Raw genomic sequence first — 20,891 nt, 5'->3', positions numbered from 1 at the left:
TGTTGAAAATATGCGAAATGAAAATAGATTGTTGAGATTAAATTTTGAGCAGTGTAGCTTAAGTAAATTTTAAGGACACACAAAATTGTATTGCATTTACTTAAGAATTTATGCAAATGTATTTTAAGAATATATGAAAGCAGATAAGCCAAATCCATTCATTTTTTTAAACAAATGAATCTAGTAACTTCACATCATTTAGAACTTAGTGATTACTAGCAGATAGATATGAACTGTGTGATTCATTATAAATGGTAATATTCAAACTTCAGGAGATTTTTATTATCTGACAACAACTACTTCCCGACCAGGTTGAAATACTGTTTTCGCAATGCCCCCCAAATTACTTAAGCTACATTAAACAATTTATATAGAAGATCTTAGAAATATGAGGTTTCGGTAATAATCATAATACATGCTTTTATGTTGGTCTTTGCAGTTGACTAAAGCTTCCCATATCCATCCATGATTTTTCTCCTCTACTCTAAAAGATGCATACTGTATGTTCTATATATGTTTTTTCTATTTTCTGTTGGTGAGAAGTGAAGTGACTAATTAAAGACCCAGGCAGTGAATAGAAGATGCAGAATTTAAACCTTGTCTCTTGACCCCTAGCTCAGTAACTGTTGCTTACAATTGATGGTGTTGAGTAAGAGACCTCTAATGCTCTCAGCTTTGAGAACTAAGCCCTTTCCTCTTTCACAACAAAGTTGGCTTATTAATCCCAGTGTTACCTCATGTTATTTTATTTTCTTTGTTCAGAATTAAAACCAATTATCTTTTCTTTTTTCTATTTGTTGAAGAGTCCACTGACTAAGCCAGGTCTCATTTTATACTGACTGTTGGGAGCCCTAAACTAACTCTCATTCATCCTTTGATTTTAGAAAAGGCATAAGCAAATAACTGGTATTATTTTTGCAAGCATCTTTTGTTCCAGTGAAAAACAGTTCTCAATCTGTTTTTGTGCTTTCGTGATGAAAACGAGAGCACTGAATTTTAGTAAGTCCCCGAAGTTCCCTCCATTTCTCTACCTTTTCGGTCATTTGTATTGCCCTAGTTTGGGCCCTCCTTGTTTCTTGCCTGAACACCTCCTCCTGATCAGTCTCCTTTCTCTTACTTTGTTCGAGTCTTGCTCCTACCAGCTGTGTTTTATTTAATACACAGAGCTGGTTATGTCCTTCCCCTGCTTTGCAATCTTTAATGATTCTTCTTTCCCTGTTGGTAGAGTCCAGCTGTTTCTTATGATATCCAAGGCTCGTCAGAATCTGGGAGCTGCTTTCCTAGTTTAGCCTCGTTGTTTTCTGCTCTGCCCCTCCCCCTCCTGCCCTGCCCCCTTCCATCCTGCCCACACCTATATTTCAGTCATAGTTAAAATCTCTCTGCTTATATTCATGATGTTCCTGTCTGTGGAAAGCCTGCTCTCTGCCTCTTGGCTCTCCCATCCTTGGGTTCTTGGGTACACCACCTAGCTGGTGAATAACTTGCCTTGTAAGGCCTAGTTTAATATCACTACTTTAATATCACTATGAAACTTTTCTTCTCTTGTGGAATACATTTGCTTTTGTCATTCTCTCTCATCTCCAACCAATCCATCAGTATATCTGGTTCAATTATATCCAGAAACCAATTGCTTCTTGCCAACTCTACTGCTGGCTAAGCCACTCTCATTTTTTTACTTGGATCATTTGCAGTAGCTTCTGATCTCTCCATTTCCATCTTTGATCTATAAAGTCTGTTTTTCACATAATAGCCAAAATATTATTAAAGTGGAAATCAGATCATGTCACCTTCTCAAACCTCTCCAGTGTCTTCTTAGCTCACACCGTGGCAAGCTGAAGTCTTTCCCTGGCCTGTAAAGCCTTATATGATCTGGGCTCCATATGTTGTCTGATTCAGATCTTATCCCTTGTCACACTGCAGTCTTCACTCACTGGTCTCCTTGATAGACATACTCCTCCCAGGACCTTAGCACTTGCTGTCTCTAGTAATTGAAATGTTATTTCCCTAGGTATATGCATGGCTAACTCTAGTGCTTCCTTCAGATCTTTTCTTTAAATATCAATTCATCAAAGAATCCTCCCCTGATAACCCTTGATAAGATAATAAACCCCTCACACCACATTTCCCAACGTCTGGCTCTTTTACTCTATCTCCTTTAATTTTATCCTTTGTTTTCTTTATAGAGTTCATCATTATCTGATATAGTATGTAATTGTTTATTCTAGAATATTAACACCTGTAGAGCATGGACTTTGCTTTTGTTTATTGCTGAATTTCCAAACCTAAAACAGAGCCTTGCTCTATAAATGGCAAATTAACAGTTTATTGCTCTATCTTCTGTAATACCATAATACATTATACATACCTCTGCTATACGCAGTGTATTTGTGTTGTTTGTGTATTGTTCTGCCTCTTAACTGTGAGCAATTTGAAGGTAAGACTCAGTAAGCTTTTCTTTCAACTTATTTTATGTTTTAAAGACTGTGCTACACAGTAAGAATACATAAGGTCCTGCATTCCAAAATTTTTAATCTTATTTCTCTGTTCCTCATACAGAACCAAGTACCTGACATTGTAGAGCACATGCTTAGTAAACATTTGTTTAGTAATTATTGAATGATGTACAAGTGGGGAAATAAATAGATCTATGCCTAGTTTAGAGTGGCAGCTGATTAGCAGATTCTAATATAGAATAGAATCATAAACACTATAAATTTGAGGAAGAAAATAATATATCTAGAACAGCAGACTCAGATGAAAAAGATGACTGGATAAGGTAAAAAGGGAGATTTAGTGAGTTCAGGAGCATTTGAAATGCAATAGAAGAATTATGATTATTTGTAGTAGAACAGAACTGGGACACCTGGGTAGCTCAGCAGTTGAGTGTCTGTCTTCAGCTCAGGGCGTGATTCTGGAGTTCCTGGATCAAGTCTCACATTGGTCTCCCTGCATGGAGCCTGCTTCTCCCTCTGCCTGTGTCTCTGCCTCTCTCTCTGTATCTCTAATGAATAAATAAAATCTTAAAAAAAAAAAAAAAAGAATACAACGAACTCTAGAAAACCCTATATATGATTATGGAAAACAACTTGTTGACAAGCTTTTTTTAGAATGCAGACAAAAGTTAAAAATGCTAACAGTGTTTGAGTATATAAAATGTATGATAGAGAATGTGGATCCAAAGTAAGACTTAGATATTTCTGAAAATTAAGAGTAGAAGAAAAAAATAAAGAAAAATTATATTGAGTTGAGCTCAAACATACAAGTTGAAAGAGCTCACCAATTCCCAAATAATTCTAAGAAAAAAATAGAAACATTCTCACTTCTTAAAAAAAAAAGCAAATAAATAAAAATAAAAAATTAATAAGGAAACAAAATCCTGCAAGGATCTAGGGAGAAATAAGCATCTTAATATAAGGGAAGAAAATTCAAATTGACCTTGGGCTTCTCTATAACATTAAAATATACATTGATTCAGTTATCCCATTTCAAGGGATCCGACTAAAACTAACTTATGTAATAAGGATTTGTGAATTAAAATGTGCTTAATAGTGTTATTTTTAATATTTTAAAACTAGAGTAAAATACTCTTTAAGAAAGGCATGATTAAGTAAATCATGGTATGTTTCTTTAATATTATCATTGCAATCACTAAAAATTATATTTTTAAATTAGAACATATTCATGATATATTAAATAAAAAAGATACCAAAATGTTTGTTATGTTCCAGCTTATATAAGGGTGTGTATGTATGTGTTTATATACATAGGAAAAAGTCTAAAATGTTTGTGGTGTGTTATCTCTGGGTAGGGGAAATACATTATATATTTCCTTTTTTTTTTCAGAATTTCTATGTGCATGTTATAATTATGAAAAAACAGACAACTTTATGGAAAAAAAGAAATTGAGAAGTTATAAGTTTTTAATCCTTCTTAACTGCTTCTAATAGTGCAGCACTATAGGGAAAGAAATGTTTTACCTTCAAACACAAAGGCTGGAATGTTTAATGTCCACCCAAAAACTACTGGAAACTCAATGCAATGGACTTGCACCACCAAAGAAGTTCTTAGATATAGGAGATTGTCTTTTCAGATATAGAATCAACTGGCTTTCTTCCTTTGATACTTGTAAGTAGAAAAAAAACTAGCTGGACATAAAAATAACCTTAGAACAGCAGTGAAAAAAATCCATTTAGAATGATAAGAAAATGGTGCATAGAGGAAATAAGTTAAAGCCAGAAACAGAATCCATTAATTCAGTGTAAGTCTTAGAGAAAGAATTATTTTTCTCAGGAATGTTAAGTGTGGTCCCACATACTGGATATGAAGACAAAAGAAACCTCTAAAGGAAGTACTTCAGATGTTCCTCCATATTAAGAATATATTAAAAATGTTATAGATATAGCTAAAGGGGTGCCATAGAGGGATATTTGTAGAATTAAATCTTTATATTAGAGGGACATAAAACTCTAAAATCAATGATCTAGGTTATCAAATTAAAAAATAAAAATAAAGCAATGGCAAATTGAACCATAGTTCAATTTTTTCATTTAGGCAAGAATAAAAGTTGAAAGTCATGCATATTGAAAAGGAAGGAATAAAACTTCTTTACTCACAGTTAACATAATCATCTATGTAGAAAATCAGAAGATGTCTACAAAAAACTACTAGAACTAATAAGTTAAGCAAGGTCACAGGATGCATAGTGAATATACAAAGATCAATTATGTTTTTACATATGAAAAAAATAAAATTAGAAATTAAAATTTTAAAGTAGCACTTAAACATTTTTTTTTTTAAATCATGAAGGTTGTGATGAGCACCGGGTGTCATATGCAACTGATAAATTATTGAACACTACATCTGAAACTAATGATGTACTATATGCTGGATAACTGAACTTTAAAAAGTATTAAAGGAGCTATCTAACAAAATATGTGCAAGATTTCCAAACTAAAAACTATGAGACATTCCTGAGAAAAATTAAAAGTTCCTAATTGGAGATATATACCATGTTCATGGATTAAAATACATAATATTGCTAGTATATCAGTTCTTTTCATGATGACCTATACAAAACAATGTCATCCAAAATTCTACCAGGCATTTTTGTGGTAATTGACAAATAGCTTGTAAATTTTAAATGAAATTTCAGAGGATTGAAAATTGCCAAAACAATTTTGAAAAAGGACAAAATTGGAGGATGCATCTTCCCTGATTTTGAGACTTTCCATAAAGTTTGAGTAATCCAAACAGTGTGACACTGAGATATATGAATTAGATGTATAGATCAATAGTAGAGGGCAGTCTAGATAAAGATGTGAACACATGTGGTCAATTAATTTTCAAAAAAGATGCCAAGGCAATTGAACAAAGGGAAAGATTGAGATAAACGTTTCTACAAGTGTTGCTGGAACAATTGGATTACTGTTAAAAAGAGGAGGACAAGGAGGAAAATTGACTGAATGTTGATACAGAACTAAATGCAAAAGCTAAGACTATAAATATCCTACATACAAACATACCAAATCCTTCTGACATTGGGATAGACCAGTATTTCTTAGGACACAAAAAACATAAGCCTTAAAGGCAAAATATTGATAATTCCTTAAAAGTAACTGTTTTGGAAAAGCCTACAATATAGGTTTAAAAAAAAACAAGCTATAGACTGGGAGAAAATATATTTTAAAAATGTATATCTGCTAAAGGAATTTTATCCAAAGTATATAGAACTCTTTCAACTCAAATTAAGAACATAAGCAACCCAGTTTAAAAATTAAAATTTAAAAATTTTGAAAGATTTGAACAAACACTTCCAAAAAGAATAGTAAATAAGTATATGAAATAGTATAAGATGAATATAAATATATTTATTTTGATTTTATATTTTAATTTCTTTGTATAAAAATATAAACATTTATACTTTTCATATTTTATTATACAAAATATGATTGAAGTATATGAAAAGATACTGTGCATATGTTTAATCATCAGGAAACACTAATTTAAACCAGTGAGAACATTACATGCCTGCTAGAATGACATTAAAACTGACAATAGCAAGTGCTGACAAGGGTGTGAACCCTCATAAGTTGCTGGTGGCAACATAAATTGGCACAGCCTCTTTGTAGAACAATTTGACAGATGCTTATAAAGTTAAGTATACACTTACTGAGCAATCATACTTCTAGGTGCCTATCTGGAAAAATGAAAACATGTGTCCTCACTAAGATTTACATATGAATATTCATAAGAGTTTCATTCATAGTCAATACAAACTGGAAATAATCGATGAATAGATAAGTAATGGAATTCCACTGAATAATAAAATGGAATACTGAAACATGCAAAAACATGGATGAGCCTCAAAAGCATTCTGCTTAATGAAAGAACCCAGGCACATAAGATGATATACTCTATTGTTCCATTTCTATAAAATTCTAAAAGAGTGCGGTGAGAGAAAGAAGGTATATGGTTGCCTAGGAAGGGGTCAGGGAGATTAGCTGTAAAAGGGGCAAAAGATAATTTTGATGACCAGGGCTGGGGAGGTAATTATACAACTGTGTACGTTTGTCAAAAGTCATCAACTCTTAAAAACTGGTATACTTTATAGTAAATTATACCCCAAAGCTGATTAAAACAAAAAAAGAATACATACCCAAAAGCAATTAGACCTGAGAATCACAGAATCTCAAGTCAATGTTGGGAGCAGTCTAGACGTAGATTTTAGAAGTCTCAGAGAGGAAGAGAGAGACATTAAAAGGAGCTAGATGTGTTCCAGTTTTCACCATGTGCCAACTTGAATTACCAGTGTATTTTAAAATCTTGCCATAAATCAGATTGTCTTTGTGTGTGTGTGTGTGTGTGTGTGTGTGTGTGTGTGTGTGACCATGCAGATGACTGGGAAATTGATGAAGGAGATAGTGGCCATTAGGTAGAAGAGAAGGGAAGTGGGGAAGTCTAAAGAACTATGAATACACCATAGGCCAGGGGACCTGAATTCAGTGCTGGAAAAATATACATCAGCACAGACTGAATTTGCCACCAGGAAGGAAAAAAAAATAGAAGCGTGGCTTTGTAAAGAACTGAGCACACCAGGCCTCTTCAGCTCCTCTAGTTACTGAGCAGCAGGCCTGATAGTTTAACCAGAAGCAATAAACAAGATGGATCTTGGCCCTGGTCAGATATTTAGACTTAGTCAATATGAAACCTTCATCATTAAAACTGGAAAATGTGGTCTACCGTACTGGATGCAGTCCTCGCTGAGGGGTGCTATCTAAGTTGTCCTAGCTTGGTGTGGAGAACAGAAGAAGAACCTGAGTCACACACCCAGCAGGGAGTGGCATGATTGAATTGAATTGTGGGTGATGCACATACAGTGTGTATGAGGCATTAAGAGGTTTGCATGGGTAGAACATGGGGTGGGAAATGAATATGTTTGGGGGGTGAGGGGAGCAACTGAGAGCTAGATGGGGTCAGAACACAAAGGACCTTAAACCATGTGAAAGATCAGGGCCTCATTCATGACTTGCCCTGAGCTGTAATCAGAGTACCTACAGGCCACTGGTGCTGGACTCCAAGGTTGGTTTCCTCCTTGTCCAGGATTTTTTTCAGTTCTATCACACACTGCCTCTCTCTGCAATTAAATGAGCAAACATTATTACACTGAGAAATAAATAAAGAGGAATTGTTGATGGCGACACAGCTGCTTTTGAGCTCATTTTAATGTTAAGGAAGATTGTACACCTTTGAAGTTGATTCAGAATATGGCCGTGCTGAGGGGAATTAGGAAAAGGTAAAAGTGTACAAATTTGGACTGCCCAGCCAAGAGAACTCAATACAAGGGACTGTTGTTCCGGGGCTGGGGCCAGGACTCTCCCCTACTGGTTGCTAACCAGCTCTTCTCTGTGACCTCAGGCAAGTCCTCTCTATGCCTCAGCTTTCATATCTATAAAATGGGGATAATAATGCTGATTCATTATCTGTTATCTATAATTCTGAGATCCAAAAAGCTCTGAAAACCAAAAGTTGGTTTCGTTTGGTTTGGTTTGAATTTCATTGTGACAGACTCATTTGGTGGCAAGTATGGCCTGAACTTTGAAGCTCTCTAGTCATTTCCCAGTTGGTGTGAATAGTCATGAATTCTGAAGAAATGGTAACGTTTGATCATGGGGTGCTGAACTGTTTATGTGTCCCACCAGAGGTGTTTATAATATGTGATATATGAACTCTACTCGCTTTCTAAAATCAAAACAATTATGGATTCTAAAATATCTGGCCCCAAGAGTTTCAGATAAGAGACTGTACACCTGTGATATCTTCCTCGTAGAGTTGAGGATTCCATTTCTGACAGCATAACTCGGGAAGTGGTAGAGTCATTATTATTTATCATTATTCAGATTCAGATATTAGATTCCCTTTCCCCATCCCTGAACACTAGTAAGGATAACAGCTGATGATGCCTAGGTTGTTTTTAGTACTTTTACACCTTAGTCTGTCAAATTTGATTAATAGTATATCAATTATTGAAATAGGATTTTTTTTTTAGCATTCCTACTCTGAACACTTATCCTTCTTCTTTTCTTTTTTTCTTTCTTGCAGTCTTTACATACTTGGGTAGATGCCTTATTTGCCTTCAGGTGACAAACTTATTTTTCAGTCATTTTTCCTGAGGTGAATCTTATGAAACTCACGCTTACGTTATGTATCTCCTAACTAAAACACAAAGGGCTATGCTTAATTTTCTGAGAGTTCTCAGTAAAAGTGAGTTCTTAACATCTCCTAAGGAGGTGTCTTTGGAAGGTCATTGGTTAAAAACACTAGCACAAAAATACTCTTCTAGTTTTCATTCAGTGTTTCCCGAGTAGAATTTTATTTTTGTGGTCGATTTTTGGCATGCTCCCTGTTTCCTCAAGCTATATAAAACCCTGTTGCTGTGTTAATCCTTGACCTGTGGGCATGGAGAGCTGATTATGCAACACACTTCTAGCATTAGGAAATTTTTAACTGAAAATTTCATCTACTAAAATGCTTGGGATGAAAGAAATATTTAATAAATAAAACATTCCCAAAGAAGATATAAAGCAATTATTTCTAAATGCCTGTTTTTTTTGTTTGTTTGTCTTTTTAAGTCAGACATTTACCTTCAGTCAAAGTTGGGTTGAAACATATCAATAATAAATATTTTTACCACTCTGGCACCTAGTCCCCAGTGTCTTTCCCCTGGAAGAATGTTGCTGCCAATTTAGGATTGCAACCTGTGTGTGTGTGTGTGTGTGTGTGTGTGTGTGTGTGTGTTTACCTTTGTTTTGTAAGTGTTACTAGGTGCCCCACTCTTGGCTGGCAATTCTGGTGCCTAGTGGTTTCACTGCAGCAGCAGAATGAGGAGGAATGCAGTAATGGGGTATTGGCCTTCAGAACAGGGATGCTAAGGTTTAATAGAACGTAAGGATTAGAATGGAGACTTTCTACATTCGTTCAGAGATCGGGAGGGGAAGAAGAACAGGCTAAGACCTTTTTCTTTGATTTGGTTCTTGGGATCATCTTTTTCCCCCTATTTTGCCAGTTCTCCAACCAACCAGCCAACCAAGCAATGACTGAATTTCCTTTCTCTGAAAGGGAAGTTTGGGGAGGAAAAGTTTCAGTCATTTATGAGTGAAGAGATCTGTATCTTGATGGCTTTTGTCATCATGATTTGTGCCATTATAACAGGCCAGTCCTTTTGGTGAGAGTATAAGACCAAATAGCCCCTTTCAGCTTTCTCATCGTCCTAAGCTATGGCATGAGAATATAAGTGCAATAGTTTGGGAGAAATTTTGCTTTGCATTTTTCTAGTTGGTTTTTACCTTGGGTAAAATCTCTTTACTCTCTGCCAGATAGTCCATCTTAATCTTTTCCCCATTAATCCTATTTCCTATGAGTCCCTCTATAGTATTGTAAGGGCAGGATAAATTATAATCTGTTTAATATCTCTCAGTACATGAGGACATTGTTTTTTTCCCACTTAACTTCTAGTACTCAATGAAGTTGTTTGTGGTATGAATTATTTAAACCCCTCTGAGACTCAATTTCTTCATCCTGAAAAGATAATGGGAAATAATGACATAAATGTGTTTTGATAAATGTGCACTCTTTTGTCAACATAGGATTTTATTTAAAGTAGGAAAAAAGATTAATTTGATTAGTGAATAGAACTCCTTCTAATAAGATTGCTAGCGGTCATCGTCAGGTGTGTAGTAGCCAGTCATGAATGTGTATCATATGGAAAATGAACCCATTTTCCTTGTTCTGATTTGGAATGTAACAATATCTCCTGTTGGTTCTCTCCTCCCGCCACCACTGGCCTATCTCTAAGCAGTATTCCACTGAACTGAAGAAACTCTACTGCCAAATTGCAAAGACATGTCCCATCCAGATCAAGGTGATGACCCCACCTCCTCAGGGCGCTGTCATCCGTGCCATGCCTGTCTACAAGAAGGCTGAACATGTTACTGAAGTGGTGAAACGGTGCCCCAACCATGAGCTGAGCCGTGAATTCAATGAGGGTAAGAATTGGGATCTGGGGCTGTTTGGCTAAGCTTCTTGAAAATTGAGACCCTGTGGAGATTTTTCTTTGGGGAGTCCATCAACCTGGTTCGAAACTCTGTACCCTGAAGGCAGCTCAGTCTACATCTTTGTCTAACAGAGTGTCTGAGAATAATGATATATGCATCTGTGGCTCTATAACAACTGGACTGTTTGATTTAATATTGGTGATTACTAGATGGCCTGGACTTACTTCTAAATACATGAGAAAAATAGAAGAGGAAAGTGGGGGAAAAGCAAAAGAAATGAAGATAAATAATGGATAAGAAGACTAAGGAGAAGATCTAGGACATAAACTAGGAGGGGGTACAGCAAAGTAATGGATTGGGGGTCAGGGAGCAGGTATCTTGGGGCCTCCTTTAAGTTCTGTGTCCATGGATAAGTCATGTCCCATGTTCTGAGCCTCAGATCCAAGAACAGCTTTACAGAGGAGGTCACTATTTCTGAGGGTTCTCTTACATTGGATATTCTAAGTTTCTATGAAGGGAGGCTAAGTGAGGAGCAGAGGAAAGTAGAAAGGAAGGACAAGAGAACATCTAAGTATTCATCAAAGAGTGATCTGGGTACAGGAGGCTTAGAAGTGAGGATACCTTATATAGAAAATATATTAAAAATAGAAATATTGGTAGGTAGCTAGTGTGAAAGTAGAAATAAATGTTAAGGAAAAATTAACAGAGGAGGAAAGAAAGTGGATAGAAATTTCAAAAGAGAAAGTTAAAATCATCCCACCTTAACACAACTACTTTTTTATACATTAATTTCCAATCCTAGTCTACACAGCTTCATTTTCAAAACCTTTCCATCTTACTTTTCACTTAATAATATGCCTTAAAGATTATTCCTTACAGCTAGGTTTCATTATAGGTTTCCATAACTACCTTTGATCCATCGAGATGATATAACTCTATTTTGTTTTGTTTTGCTTTCTCACTGTTTGACAAAACAGCTGTTTTTAGTTTTTGCCAAATAAATGAGTCTTCAGAGAGCATTTCACACTTAACTTTTGACTTTTATAGAATGATAATATGTACCCAAAGGTTAAGAACATCTTTATGGCTCCTGCTCCCAATTCTTAGATTAGCTTCTTTCTTTTGGAGCTCTGTCAAGTATCGCAATTTTGCAAAATGTGGCCTGTGCTCTTTTAAAAGAATGCTTCCCTTTTCTCTTCCTCCAACCTGGAGCTCTTTCAGCACCAGAAAACCAGTAAGTTTCTCATCTTTATGACCAAAGCAGGTACAAAACCAGGGGTCCCAGGCTGGTCGGTCAGTAGGATGTGAAACTCTTGATCTCCATGGTTATGGGTTCAAGCCCCACGTTAGGTATAGATCTTAAAAAAAAAAAAAAATCAGGTGTAAAGATGGAGACTTTATAGCAGAGAAAGGAACAGGCAGTGGAGGTATATCCTTGCAATCTATTACATCGTGTTAGTATTTTTGCTAGACAATTTTGGGGAAGCATCTTTTCACAAGCTGAGATTTGGGGGTTTTCTTGTTTGTTTGGTTTTTATGAACTTGTTCCTTTCCCTCCCTTTTCATGGAAGCTAAGAAAATCCACTCCATAGATCAGGGTAGAGACATAATTAGAGTTGCTTGAAAGTTTGAATTGTTAACCTTCAACACCAGAAACAAAGGATTATTCCCTTAAATATAGGTGAGAATTGCAGCCCTTTCTATTGCTAAAAAGGCATACCTGCATTTATTAGATGTCTGGCAATGAGATCTCTTCTTAAGGATGTATATTTCCTCGACTAAACAAATCACTTCTTTAGCCACCAATATATTGTATATGCAGCTTCATTTTCTTTTTTCTTTTTTTCCCCCCTTTTTGAAGGCAAGGAACTAACTGTTTCGTCTTTCTCTGTTCTGCAGGACAGATTGCCCCTCCTAGTCATTTGATTCGAGTAGAAGGGAACAGCCATGCCCAGTATGTAGAAGACCCCATCACAGGAAGACAGAGCGTGTTGGTACCTTATGAGCCACCCCAGGTAAAAATATGAGTAGTGGATTGACTTGGGAAAGCATTTGTTTTGGTGATAAAAAGTATTTGGAGGATCTCTTTCTGCCTTAGTGTTTGTCATCAATTATAAAACTTTTCGTATCTCTTCTCTCCCTCTTTACCATACTGCTTCTCTGTCCCCTTCAGAACTCCTAAATTTGTACTGGTTAATTTGGTAACATTGCTCTGTACCCATGTTCTCATTTTAAAGGCCAATAATAATTAAACTTGTGATTGGGTAAATACCTGACCTTTGCTTATCTAGAGAATTTAAATGGCAATTGAATGATAGTAGATGTGTACTGGACACCAGTATATTCCTAATAGGAATACAAATGAGAGACTCTAAGGGGGATCTCTTAGCTGAAGTATAGATGAACAGGTGGCAGATTAGGAAAACAGACTGGTTCTGTGGTGGGAACACTGGAGTAGTGAAACCAGAGTATTGTGGTTTGCTGGCTTGCTGTGTAGACCTTTAGCTTGTGGCTCTCCCTCTCTAAGTTTCAGTTGCCTTGACCATAAATGACTACTTGGGAATAGATGATTTAATCTCGAGGACCTTTCCAGCTCCAGAGTGTTACTTACGGAAGTGTACACTTAAATCTGTGTTATCCTGTTTTGTCTACATGGGGAAATATCCCTGGGTGTTGCTGCTAGTTTGGGTAATTTTTCATCTCTCCCCCTGCTTGAATTAGGTGATAGTTTTAGCTTGCAAATGAATAGGATCAACAGGATCAAGAAGTTTTACAATTTAGGGGCACCTGAGTGGCTCAGTTGGTTAAGAGACCAATCTTTTTTTTTTTTTTTTTTTTTTTTAACTTTTATTGGTGTTTAATTTACCAACATACAGAAAAACACCCAGTGCTCATCCCGTCAAGTAAGAGACCAATCTTGATTTCTGCTCAAATCATGATCTCAGGGTCATGAGATGGAGCCCCAAGTCAGGCTCTACACTGAGTGGGGAGTCTGCTTCTCTCTCTCTCTCTCTCACTCTCTCTCACTCTCTGCCCCTCCCCCACTCTCCCTCTCTCTCTTTAAAATAAATAAATAAATCTTAAAAAAAAAAAAAAAACATTGTGTTTGAAAACCTTTTTCACCTAGCATCCAGTGTTGCAAACATGGTTTTAAGCTTCCCAAGAGACAAGGCATAGGGGAATCTACGATGGGTTGTAGAGCTTGTCTTGCTAGAGGAAAGCCTATCACCTCATCAGAAGTGAGTTGATTAACTAGAGGAGAGAACTGAGAGGAAGAACATCAGTTCAAACCATTGTTAAACCAGACTCTTTCTCCTCCTCCACCCCCCTCCCCCGTGTTCAGGTCGGCACCGAATTCACGACAGTCCTGTACAATTTCATGTGCAACAGCAGTTGTGTTGGAGGGATGAACCGCCGTCCAATTTTAATCATCGTTACTCTGGAAACCAGAGAGTAAGTGGCTTATGCAGAATTGTCATTCTGCAAAACACCGTGGGCAGAGGGCAGCGTGAAATTGTGTTTGCTCTGTCATTAACTTCCCATGTACAGCGGAGAGCTCCCCTTGAGTTTGTCCTTTGTGCTTTAAATCCTGGCGGCAAACACGGACATAAAAGATCTAAGAAGGTGGAGACAGAATAGGGTAGAGGGAAAAAAAGAACTGGGAAGGCATGCAAGTCACTTCATACCTGAATTCTTGACATTTGACTACAGGAGTTTTTGATTAGACAGTGTTTGTTTTCATGTGGCTCCCAAGGCAGTTAACAGTTTCTTTGAATAAGTCTGGGCTGCCTAAGGGGGTTTTATCCAGAAACATCCACTGGCTTAACTCAACTTTCCTTCAAAATCTGTAGCTAAATACAGCTGTTCAGTCAATGGCTTGGAGCTTCTTCGCAGAACAAATGGAATGTTATTTACTAATATTGTTTGTGGCATGTGGTAAGCACTTTTGTGCTCTGCCAAGTGCTTCTGGGTCCATCCTCAAAACCTCCATGAGTGAGCTGGTAGTGATGGTGGATGGGTGATGGCTGGCATTGGATCTGGAAAGGAGGGAACCCCAGGGACTTGTAAAGTTCTTTCCAATTTTACCCTTTGGCTCCCTCCTCTCTGCTTCCTAGTGGGCAAGTCCTGGGCCGACGCTGCTTTGAGGCCCGGATCTGTGCTTGCCCAGGGAGAGATCGGAAGGCGGATGAGGACAGCATCAGGAAGCAGCAGGTGTCGGACAGCGCAAAGAACGGTGACGGTACGAAGCGCCGTAAGTAGCTGTAGTAGCCAAACGGGGTAGGGCTACACCTGCTGCAGGTGGGGGCACAGGAGCCATGCTGGGGAAGCCACATAGAAAGACCTCAGGCTGTTAGGGGCAAGTCCCACCTAAGTTGCCCCAGCCAAGTGGCACTTCAGGTGTGCACGACATAGCTTTGCAAAAGCATTGAGGACTGCTTGGCCCCGGCCTGCCTCATACTGCGACTCCCAGACCAGAGTGTCAGCATCATCTTGAAACCGGGTAGAGATGCAAATTCTTAGTTCCCAGACCTGCCGAATCAGAAACTCTGGGTATGAACTCTTGGTATCAGTTTGACTTTCTGTAATTGTAACGAGGGCTGAAAATATGGTCTGCCTACCTTGTGAATTCCTGGAAACAGGGAGATTGACAATGTATTTCAGGAAGCACGGTCTGGGGAAGATGCAGATCTGGGTCTCATTGAGTTTTGACTTGTAGGGCCCTCTGGGTGCTGCAGTTACCTCATTTATAGTGAGGCTAATGACTTAGGTCTGTTGTTTTGAGACTACTTTTGTTGAGCAGTTAAAGCTTTTTTAAAAAAAATGAAGTATTAAAAACAAACAAACAAAAACCTCTACAATGCATGTAGACTAAATCAGAGTGGCTCTAATTGAAGGGGTCAGGAGTTGGGGGTGGTCTGGATCCCAGGTTCTGCCCACAGCCACCCCTTGCCTGTGTGGTGGAGAGGCTTAGACCTCCAGGTAACCAAGGGTAAAAACCACAGATCCACATGTGCATCTAACTTGTGAGAAGGTGATTCTAGAAGGTGTTTTGCATAAGCCTGTTATCACTACAAGTATTTTAAAGTATACCACACTATGACTTATTTCATGAAAACATGTTTTAATCTTATTACTGATTAGTGTCCAGAAGAAATATAAATTGTAATGCGTTTTACAGAACAACAGAATCTTATAACAGCTTCTCATCATCAACTTCTAACTGTTCAGTATGATTTGCCCTTCCTGTTAGGCTCCTTCTCTCCTTGATTGTTCCTTAGAAAAGTATACATGGGGATCCCTGGGTGGCTCAGTGGTTTAACGCCTGCCTTTGGCCCAGGGCACGATCCTGGAGTCCCGGGATTGAGTCCCATGTTGGGCTCCCGGCATGGAGCCTGCTTCTCCCTCCTCCTGTATCTCTGCCTCTCAATCTCTCTCTCTATGTCTATCATAAATAAATAAATAAATAAATAAATAAATAAATAAATAAATAAATAAATAAATAAAATTAAAAAGTATATATGTATGTGTCTATATATATATATATATATATATATATATATATATAGACACATACGTACACACACTGCATACATATATGTATAATTCTATCTCTACCCTAATTTTGCTCTTGAGTCTGTCTGGTGGCATAGTTTCTATATGCTTCCCTGACCACCTCAGTTACCTATAAATTAATAACTTTTAATAACAATAGATTATCTGAACTTTGGCAAAAGAGGATCATTTCTATCTCCTGGACCCTGGGTGTGGTTCCTAATGTTGGAAACCCTTAGGATTTATGAGCTGCATCCACTCACTTTACCAAAGGGTCCTGGAAGTTATGTGATGCATGCTCCACCATGCGAGGGCTGAACACACAAGCTGGATGCATGGGCAAGACAACTTCTACGACACACATTCACCTCCTTGGAAGATAAATGATCTGAAAAATAAAACACCAAACCAATTTATCTTCCTTTCCTTAACAGCTGTTCACAGACACACGCCAGCAAGATGCCGGATTCCTGCAGCACCACTTAGGCCAAAGGCTGTTTTCCAGCTTTCCGGATGTCTTCCTTCTACTTACTCCTCCTCCTCTCTTCCCCCCTCCCGCCTCATTATTGTTAGGCATAATGTAAATGCAGTTATCACCAAGTAAATGGATGCTTAGGACTGGAAACTCTAATCTCATGGGTTTGCTGAGGCTACTGTCTGTTTAATAAATGTATTAGTGCTTCAGAATTGTTCCCAGGATGAAACTTGCGTTTTCCCTCCACCAGCTTTTCGTCAGAACACACATGGCATCCAGATGACATCCATTAAGAAACGGAGGTCCCCAGATGATGAGCTGTTATACTTACCAGTGAGTCTCCCTTGAGTATTCACGATTGCTTCATTTTTGCCTTCTCTGAATGAGCTTCTCCTCTGTTGTCATCTTATTATCTGTGACAATGAGAAAGGGGCGAGGGTGATTAGGGAGGTAAAACAGGGAGAATGTATTGTTTGAAAAATCAGGAAATGATCCCTCTCTTCCCCTATCTTGACGTGTGTCAGTAGCATAGGCTCCTCTACTTACTATTCACCCAAAGCTATTCTTCTGATATAATTTTCTTACCCAAACATTTAAAATTAATTTGCAGTTCATTATTTAAGGATGATATGATTACCCTAGACAGTGTGGCCATACCATACTATGGCCAAGACTGAGATTTTGTCAGAAGGAGCTCACAGATTTGACAGTATGGCAATTTTAGACTTGACTGTGATTTCTTTGAGGAAATGGTATAAAGAAAGCCATGTGAGACAGACTCCTCAATTATATGTGAATGGCCAGAAGACTCAGCCCAGTTGTTGTATAAGAGCACTGTTCACTCCTACAAGGAACGAGTCCTCTGAAGGTGACTAAGGTTCCCTTTTTAGACTATGATTGGATTCTTATCACCTCAGGTTTTGGCATCTAGAGTGGCAGCAAAGTCTTGGTAACCAGCAAAACCCTAGACACCATCTTAACTTACCTGAGACCCAGGAAAGCAGGACCAGGAGATTTGCCTGGGAGGTGCCACCTTTGTATTGAAGTTAAAGCAACTCAACAGGTTTGGGTGTGCCACACCTGCTTCCCCACCTTCCTTGGGCCCTGACTTCAGGGCAATAGGCTGCTTGCTAGTAAAACAACAACGAGACAGTGAGTTAGCCAAGATTCTCAGTGTCCTTTTTTCTCAGGCTACATATGGAAATGGACTTGTGAACTTTGTTGGACATTATCCTAAAATACTAAGTATTCCAAAAGACTTAAATATGTTTTCAGCTGCTGAGATAGGAACCCCTGGAAAAGCTCTTTCTAACGAAATTTCAATTTGTCCTAAGGAAGGAGGTAGCTTGTGATCAGCTACATTTTATGTTTAGTGAAGAATTGCCAAACTGGAATGTACGAATTAAAAAAAAAATTTTAATTGAACATGATTTTAGTTGGTGTCTGTTAGGTGGCAAATATGCTAGGGCCTGAGTATTTAGAGATCAGTGGGATATAATTTTTACCTTCAAAGAGCTTGCCTCCTAGCAAGGAGACAGAGTGTAATGAAATAAATACCTCAGCAGAGCTGGGCATGATGCCATAGGAAGACATAGAAAAAGGACAGACACTCACCCAAAGACAGAGGTCAGGGAAGCTTTGCAGAGGTGACCACAGAGCTGGGATAAGTAGGAATCAACCTGACATATGGTAGAGAAAACCTTTCCATTTCTAAATTCTAACTAATCCTGCCTCTCGGGGGGGTGGGGGGGGTGGGCAGGGATGAGCAAGCAAAATGCCTAGGGTGCAGAAATTAAATAGGCACTCGCTCTCAGGACCCTGCAAGCGCTCATGTGCCCTACTTGCCTCACTGCAGTCCTAGTCCTGCTCATATAAAACCTTCTATATGAGGTTTTTAAAAACCTTCTTAAAAACCTTTAAGACTCTCTTAAAGAGAGAAACATATTTTACCTTAGCTGAAAACTTCTGTCTTTCCAGAGATAGTTAATAGCAGTTACTTCTCCTTACTTTTGGTAGTTACTTCTTATAAAATCACCGCAAATGCTGTTCTAACCAATATAGAATCATTGCTGCTGAGGAAGTCCGGGATTAAGTTTATGTGAGCCTCTGCTCACAACATCTTCAGCCACCAATCAGTACCTAACCTTGCTTGATGTCTGTTTCTGTTTAGGGACACTTTATGTAATATATACTATTGATTCATTAACACTGAACTCATGACCAACAGCACTGTAACTCCTGCCCTAAGTGAGGCTATTATTACACATTTTCTCCATAAGGCACATCACAGCCTTCTAGAATCCTAGACAGCATTTCAGCACTACTGTTGGGGACCAGTTTAAAGAGCAGGTTCACAAAAAAGAAAAAAGGAAAGAAAGAAAAAAGAAAAAAAAAAGAAAGAAAAGAAAAAGAAAGAGAAAGAAAGGAAGGAAGGAAGGAAGGAAGGAAGGAAGGAAGGAAGGAAGGAAGGAAAGGAAGGAAGAAATGTGGAAAATGTGGCACTAAATAGACCATGGAAAGGACACTTATTTGCAACATGAAAGCTGGAACAAGACAGCAGAGCATGCCGTTCTTCACTGGAGCTGGGAACATGCCTGCGAGGCTGCGGCGGTCACCCCGTGGGTCTGTGAATGATCACAGAGCAATGCCAGTATTGGTTTTCACCTTACAAATGAATGTTAGTAAACAGGTGAATGCGTCAGCATGGAGTCCACAGATAAGGAGGACTGACTGTACTGCCGGCTGTTCTAGAGTTCTTCATTTCCCCTTTCTCTTTCCTTATGGTCTGCACGTAGGTGAGGGGCCGCGAGACCTATGAGATGCTGCTGAAGATCAAGGAGTCCCTGGAGCTCATGCAGTATCTGCCTCAGCACACGATCGAGACATACAGGCAGCAGCAGCAGCAGCAGCACCAGCATTTACTGCAGAAACAGTGAGTGTGTTGATGTGTCCTCTTAGGAGGCGTGAGTAAGCTTGACTGTTCATTTGCATCAGAAGTGGGGTGCTGGGTGGGGGATGTAGAAGGTGAGGCTGTGAGACAGCAGAACATCATAGGTTCACATGAGCTCATTGTTCAGTTTTAACAGCCTTCTAGGTTTCTTTCCATAGCCTTGAGAAGGTCCACCCAGCTTCTGAAATTGATGCTAAACCATTTTGGGTGAATTACAGAGACTTGCAAAGAGTTTGTTCTCTCAACCCCTCATCCACACACACCTATCAATAGAAGAGTTTTGAGCACCCACTCTATTCTAGCCATAATGTGTATATTTAACAACATGTGATCTTCCCTCCTCCCAATGGATTGGCCTGTACCTTGCCTGAGATACGCACAATCCACTTCTGGGAAAACCACTGTAGACTGGGAATAACATATAGGTTTTGCGATATGTGGCTTCTGTGAGAGCTCTGTGGAGGATTCTGAGACCTAATGCACGCTCATTAGAAAGCTGTGTGGATGCAAAAGGGCAAAGCAGAATCTAATTGCCATGTTTTAGCATCTCTGTTCTTGGTTATCTTCCAGCAATACATTTTTACATAAATCGGGCCACATTTGGCAACCATTTTAGAATATACATGCGATGTATATATTTATATGTTAATTTTTACCTTGAGTCTTGAGCATCTTTGATGATACTATTTTGTGAATAATCAGAATAGAATAGTTCTTATGGGAGAAAGGAAAGTTATCAAATTAAGTCTGTTGATACTTAACCCTTCTGTGGTTAAGAATAATCACTTGTTAGCTCAAGTAAGTGTCTTTATTGGAAATATTGGCAAAATCTCTGTAGATAATGTAAAATGTATACATTTTGGGCCCATTTAAGTATTCCAAACATTGGGGCTCTACTCCTCAGACAAGAGGAAATAAAGCTCAAATCATCTTGCCGAAGGCAAAGATTGTCTTTTATAATAGAAATGTAAATGAACAGTAAATAATGGTTATTTTCTGATATATTATTAGCTGCTATAGAGAGCCATGGAAAATGTAAGAAAGAGGGCTCCTCATTCTCTTTTTAATCAACATAAGTGCAACTGAGGAGTTGGACTGCATCTGTGATAGTCAAGAAGCATCTCTGAGCACCTGTTGGCTATGGGGTACAGGGTGGGCAGCAGAGGGGCAGAAAACAAGTGTGCTCTCCCTTAAATGACTTCAGGCTCATTGAATATTTAAGACATTTTTTGCCTGGAAGGGATCTCACCATTTACTTTGAGCATGAAAGTTTTGCAAATCATAATTAGAAGGTTTTATGGTAAGGCTGAGTGGGAAGTTTAATCAGGAGGTTTCTTGGGGAGACAGAGTATTCCAAAAGAAT

The 20,891-nt window shown here is 38.3% G+C and overlaps 1 protein-coding gene across 7 annotated transcripts in view; it reads left to right on the top strand.

The window, feature by feature from the left end:
• The window catches only part of TP63 (tumor protein p63), a 221,487-nt gene that overhangs the window by 178,197 nt on the left and 22,399 nt on the right, over positions 1-20,891 (top strand). For 6 of the 7 annotated variants that reach the window (XM_041731978.1, XM_041731976.1, XM_041731975.1 and 3 more), the window contains 6 exons: positions 10,355-10,541; positions 12,450-12,565; positions 13,894-14,003; positions 14,666-14,802; positions 16,829-16,911; positions 19,374-19,510. In XM_041731978.1, the coding sequence (XP_041587912.1) occupies positions 10,355-10,541; positions 12,450-12,565; positions 13,894-14,003; positions 14,666-14,802; positions 16,829-16,911; positions 19,374-19,510 (770 nt within the window). The remainder of the gene's footprint in view (positions 1-10,354; positions 10,542-12,449; positions 12,566-13,893; positions 14,004-14,665; positions 14,803-16,828; positions 16,912-19,373; positions 19,511-20,891) is intronic. The other variant, XM_041731977.1, reaches the window with a different exon arrangement.

This window comes from Vulpes lagopus, chromosome 17, assembly GCF_018345385.1.
Source record: "Vulpes lagopus strain Blue_001 chromosome 17, ASM1834538v1, whole genome shotgun sequence".
Classification (NCBI taxonomy): Eukaryota; Metazoa; Chordata; class Mammalia; order Carnivora; family Canidae; genus Vulpes; species Vulpes lagopus.
The sequence above is the reverse complement of the archived record's forward strand: the minus strand, read 5'-3'. Positions and strand labels throughout refer to the sequence as shown.